Source organism: Asparagus officinalis, chromosome 5 (assembly GCF_001876935.1).
Source record: "Asparagus officinalis chromosome 5, Aspof.V1, whole genome shotgun sequence".
Taxonomy (NCBI): domain Eukaryota; kingdom Viridiplantae; phylum Streptophyta; class Magnoliopsida; order Asparagales; family Asparagaceae; genus Asparagus; species Asparagus officinalis.
Genome location: NC_033798.1, coordinates 746,753 through 753,231, shown reverse-complemented (window position 1 = coordinate 753,231; position 6,479 = coordinate 746,753). Strand labels below are relative to the sequence as shown.

At 34.3% G+C, this 6,479-nt stretch overlaps 1 protein-coding gene across 1 annotated transcript; it reads right to left on the bottom strand.

Moving 5' to 3' along the window:
- On the bottom strand, window positions 871-6,441 carry LOC109843110 (UDP-galactose transporter 2-like). Its single transcript, XM_020412043.1, has 6 exons — window positions 6,263-6,441; window positions 4,341-4,543; window positions 2,891-3,075; window positions 2,602-2,802; window positions 2,145-2,306; window positions 871-1,428 (listed from the first exon to the last, which is right to left on the bottom strand). Exons 2-6 carry the CDS (start codon window positions 4,468-4,470, stop codon window positions 1,099-1,101), a joined length of 1,008 nt encoding a protein of 335 aa, XP_020267632.1. The 5' UTR covers window positions 4,471-4,543; window positions 6,263-6,441; the 3' UTR covers window positions 871-1,098.

Here is a 6,479-nt window from a genome sequence, read left to right as displayed (position 1 = left end):
GAAATCATAAAACCTTTCAGAGCTTTCAACTAATTTTTATATAATTGGTAACGTTTCTTTTTATTGGTTAAAATAGGAGTTTATTTGTGGCTATTTGTTTGATTATACCTGTAACTTTATTAATCGTTGCAAACCTAGTTACCGGCAATCAATATATAAAATAAATAGGTTCAGATGAGAGCTTGCGCGAATTTCCGGCTTAAAAGAATTCTGAAAAAATAATTATAACTTACAAGCAAACTGTGGGTTTTTTTTTTTTTTTTGAAAAACGATTGATTTACGTTCACAATAACGCAAATCCATTGTTTCCCCCGTGTGTTGGCACCATTACATCAGGAAAATAAATTTTCATCTATTTTTCTTTTCCTGATCATCCATTATTGAACTGACGTAACTCTTTTTCTTCTTCTTCCTGCTTTTTTTTAAGTTACTAGTAGTCACACGTGCATTGCACGTGATGCATGATAAAGTTATAGATACATTATCATTCATCGTATTATTGTATACGCCTAACTATATTTTCGAGCTGAATATTAATTATGTAAAACAAAATTAAGAATAAGTGTTTGACCCAAAATACAGTTTCCTGGGAACTCAAAAGTCCTCATAAGATAACTAACACGATAATTAGTTCTCAACCAAAAACATAATGTCAAGATAACTAACACGAAAATTAGTTCTCAACCAAAAACATAATGTCAAGGGAGCCTAATAATCATTAGAACCACATAAACTTTAATACTTATAGTTATTGAGGATTATTAAAATTGAGAGGGTATGAAAGGAAATCAAAAGTTTTAACATAGAAATCATCTTTTATAGTAGTATAGATTATAGATCGATATACTAATTAAGCAGTCCCAGGCCTCATTAAAACCATGCACACAGCCTCCCTGTGCATAATTACTATCTATCACAGAATAAATACTGTCAAAGAATATCAGGTTTCGTAACATCTCTATAAAAATTGGGTTTGTATGGAGGAAAATAATTTTCCATTCATAATGTTAAAGAAATGAATGCTATTGGAAAATTTTCACCTCCAAATACAATAATTTCCCAAAAAAAAAGATAATACAAGTAAAAAATAATTTGCATTTACACCTTGTCATCAAGCTCTCTGGACTCTGACAGTAATCCATCTTTGTGAGATTTCTCGCTGATTGTTGAATAATTTCGGCGCTCTTTTCCTCCAGGCTTTGACGATGCATTTCCATACCATATCATTCCTATTATTGCTAAGATCATGCCGAGAACTACATGAAGATTTAGACCCTCTTTTCCGAACAAGAAGAATCCTAAGATTAAGACGAGAATGGTCTTCATGTGACCGATAACTTGAAAGGAGACTGCTGTGAATCTGCCGATGCAGATGAATTGGCTGAGATTGGTTCCTACCGCGATGGTGCATGATAAGATGAGGAAGTACTGCGGGAATATTAAGACACTCATTAAGACACAAAAATAAGAGAGAAAGAATGAAAATAAATGTAAATTTCAAAAAAAAAACCTGAATTTGATGGGCTTTGCAAAAAACCTTCATGAAGTTTAAAAATCATTAAAAAGACTCTGACCTTTCGAATTTACACTCTCCTCTGAAGTTTTGGAAATTCTCATAAGCAGCGTGGAAAGGGTAGAGTTATTAAGTCTAAACTACTATCTTTTTGCTTTCACCTATACTTAACACGCAAAGTTAATACAGAAGTTATATGTAGTAGACACGGGTAATTGTCCAAAAGCAATCGATCAACCTGAAGTAACTGTTGTTAGTCATGGTATTTAACTGAGACAAGTTCAGGATAATTTTCTGTGATTAACAAAGTTCAGGGAGTTTTGTGCAAAATCACCCAAAGTTCAAGGGGTTTTGTCAATTTATGCTAAAAAAGTAAGTATACAAGTGATAATATCAATAAAACAAGGATAAATCAAAATCCATCATCAGTCTTGGGGTTAGGATTAAGAGACTAGAGGTCAATAAATGACTAATTAAAATCGATAGTTATAACCCCCAAATGAGTGTGTCAATGCAATTTCTTTATCCTCGTGCACATGAGGGCATGGATATGTGTGATTATGCATGCATGCATGCAGATGATTATTTAGTAACTACGAAACTAAATTTGAAAGGCATTGTCTCCGCTCACCACTGCAGTTATATTATAGTCGAATGCATCTACTCTTTTCTTTGTCAACCAAAAATCAATAAAAGGCCCTAATATTAGCAACGATGCTGCCTGAACTGGAGCAGTGTGACCAAGGAGGTTGAAAGATCCGAGCGAGTACTTCCGCTGAAGAAAGTGAACATACTGCAGAAGAAATTCAACTGTACATAAGATTGCGGCTTCAAAGAAACAAGAATTTTGAATTATTTCATATTTCACCTAAACAAAATTCAAGGTACTAAGAAAATATAATAGCACATCAGAAATTAAGAACGCTATGATACACATACAAAGATGATTTTAAGCTCTCAACAAATTACACTACAAACACAGGATCCAAAATAAGCATGTGTAAAACTAATATAGAGAATAATAAGCATTTTAAGTATTTTAGAGAATTGTATAGTACATAAGCACACATGGAGTTTTTAAAACTTACATATTGTTGTAATGCAGTGCTCCAAACTGCTATAACCGCCGCTATCAAGCCTTTAGTATTTACACTCACATCATTAACAGTACATACTGCAACACCAGCAAGTACCACCATTATGCTGAGCTTTGTACCTCGAGAGTAGTGTATCTTATCAAACAGAACTTCTAAAAGACATGACACCGGAATCATACACAATTTAGCAATCTGAAAATGACATGAAATTAAATTTTAGTCTGTGAGTTTATTAAAGTTGGCATAGTTCATGAAAAAAAATTTGCTGGTAGATACCAACCTGATAGAATCCAACTGAGTTCCACATTAGACTAACATTCATGCCAACTATTGATAGATTTGCGAAAAGGACAAACTTAATTAGATCGGGTAATGGTAAATGGGAGGCCTGAATGTATCCCAGCCATCTAAGTACCAAAGCCATGAGAGTGGTGGTGGCAAAATGCAGTCCAGTAAGAGTTGTAGCTGCAGCAAACATTTGAGAGATATAAACAGTTATTCATGGAGATTTTCTAAGAGTATAATTTTTACTGATATGGTCTAGAAGTACTCAGTATCAGACTAAATACAGAGATAAATCATAAAGAAACACAGAATAACCATGAAAGTTAAAAGCATAAAACCAAGTCGTTTAAAATTTGGTAAACAGGACAACATATGGAACATTCACAGTCCCAGACCCGGATCATAACTTATTGCCCCAGATGCATTACATGTGCCTCGTAAATAGTCATACCCAAGATAAACTACGTTATACAGGTACTGGTATGTAATTAGAGCAAATCACATTATGAAATTAAATCCAGACCAATAATTCAGAAGAATTTGAAGTCGCCTTGTAGTAGGAAAACAAGCAATGATACTACACAATGAAACATATTTAAAGTTAAATTACTTGCTGGATGTTTCTTGTAGGAGTATCGTGTGGGATTCTGCATATCTTGCAAGAAACTATTATCAGAAACAATCACTATAGGTTGGAAAACTTGCCAGTTTTAAGCAATGATTAAACATTTAGGTTTAAAAATATTTGCACAACAGAGTCAAACACTATTACACTGCCTAGTTTGTGACGTTGCCTGGTGCTTTTAGCTTATGAGTGAATAAGGGATATGACAAGTTCCAAAAGATTTGTTTGGGAGAATAATTCACTTCTCCTTTCTCTTTCAGTAATAATCAATTGACTTTCAAGTTTCAAGCACAATAACTGGAGGGAAAAGCGAACACCAATAAAGCTTTCACAAAGGTTTGTATGATGATAAATGCGTCTCCATAACAAGAAACCATCAAGACTAGAGACAATAAGCACATCATATAGGAGGTAACACTACCCAATTCCATCTGCATTTCTCTTTCAATTTTCAGACATACCAATATGAAATAAGATATAAAAGAATCTAGTGCTTTATGGGTAAACATGATGATGACACTTTACATAATAATAAGGTGCAACTAAAAAAATTTAGTGTTTTAAATTGAAATATTAGAACTATTGAATAGTACTTTCAAACTTAGTTGCATGTCATAATTCAGTAGGCACCATGTTTTAAAAATTTACAAAGGCTGTTATGTTTCAATTCAATTGAAGATTTGCAATTTGTAACTGGAGGAACTATTATATCTCAGAAGCATACCTACATACAAAGATCGAGTTCACTGTTTTTAATAATGAAGGGGCCCAATAAATTAAATAGTGGATTAGGTATCACTGAGTCAAAAGAAAACTTTACCAAAGCTGAAGCCATGAGTAGCCATAAGGGCTTTATTGACCATTATGATCCCAACAGAAGTGACGATATTAAACAACCATGCGGCAACATCTAATGCCGCCTTTTTATCTGCCTTACTTGCTGGTGCCATATCTTATACTAGTCCCTTTTCACTTACTGAAATTAGCACAAATCAGCTCCCATGGCAACCGTAAGTTGTTTACCTGATAAGAATGGAGTGATTTAGTAGTAGATAACAAGCATAATTGCATTTGAAAATAAAATAATTAATCAAGGAATGTATATCTACATTCATTGGTGATACTTGTTCTACATAAGAAAGTCAAATAGACTCTACAATTCCAATTTTCAATTAAATATTTTCAAGATTACAGTCAATGAAAAGTTAAACAAAATAGACAAGACTACAAATCAGTGATGAAAACATCCGATGTGACAGTGTGATGTTTTACAAGATTCTCATATCAGAAGGCAAACATGGGTTGTTCTAATTCAACAAATTTAATCTAACTTCATTTGGTAGGAAGGGAGGTAGAATGAGGTGAGGGATAAAACAAACTTTTCTCTTTGGTAGGGGGGTTTTGAGGGGGAGGCGAAATGGGGGTGAGGTAGGATGTTGTGAGAGAAAGTGTAAATGAATAGAAAGTATATAGAGAGAAACATGCCTTCAATTTAGAGGGATACATGAGCAAGGAGGGGATTTTTCTACAATGACTCTTATAAACTCACCAATTTTTCATAATTACTCAATTGTCTATCTTATCAAAACACTATTTTTCTCTCTCAAAAGGATAATATTGTATTTTCACTAACTCATCACCTCACCTCCCCTTCCCATCCTCTCAACCAAACAAGAAAAATCATGTACCTCCCCTCACTCTCCCTCCAACCAAACAACAAGCATAAAAGGTGTGTCCTTCCTTGCACCTCATTGCACTTTACTCTGCCTCACCTTCCCTACTCACCCCCGCACCCAACCAAGCCCTCTTCCTGTCTCTTACACTATTGAAAATTCTTGAATCCATGCAGTTCACAAATTAATCTACAAAACTATATTTTCCCATCTCTAATACTAATAGTTCCACCAGATACAGAAGTATGACCCTTCCTATGTTTTCCCCATCCTATGGTCCAAACGATCTATGAAACATGGCATTTGATAGTCCCTAGGTCATTACATCACCAAATCCTCAATGTAATGTGGTCACTATCCTTATCCAAAAAAACAAAGAGTGCTGTAGATAATATTCAAATTTGTATTATAGAAAATAGCAAATATAAACCATATAATTAAAACTTAAAAGAGAAATATTATGCTGATAACCGTCTCTACGAAGATAATAAATCGTGAACTTCCATAGTTTTGTGCAGTATTTTATCATAGAGCATTCTAAAATTGTCAATCCCAGCATTCATCTCGCTTGAATAAACAAGATATAATTCAGAGTCCTAGGTACACAGCTGAAAACATGCAAAAAAATTTATCGAAAAAAAATAAGATAAAGGTTCAAACAATGTATATGTGATCTGATTTCTCTTTTGAGATCTAGCAAATGCGCATCACACATCATACGCATTCTACACCTCACAAAGATATAAAAGATCACTCCTTTTTTGATGGGTAATGACCTTAGCTTGAATATGCTTGACTTAAAAACATCAAAAAGTCACTTTGCTGAATTCAGAACTCTCAAGAACAGTCAACTGGGTCTTCCCCAAAGTTTGCCTACAGCTGTGTTTGACCAACTAATCGAAGATGTGGATCCTTTTTATTCAATTAAGCCCTTTAAAATTGAGCAATCAGCAGCAAAATTGACCGAGCTTTTACTCAATTAGGGAGAAGAAAAAAAAGTAAACAGAGGATTACTGACTGCATCAAAAAGAAAAAAAGGAAAAAAAAAATTCATCACGATTGAACTCACCAGAGATCCAGAAGGAGAAGAGGAGGAACCCTATAGGGATCCCACTTGAAATCGAGATCGAAACGTAAAAGACATCGCAATCGAAGACAAATTTAGAGATATGTTTTTCTTTTTTTTTTCTTTTTTTTTTCCTTTGGGACTCTTTTTCTCTGTTGGGTGTGCGCCAAAAACAGCGGCGTCGGGGAGGAGGGGGTAAAATAATCCTGCGGCCCAGCCA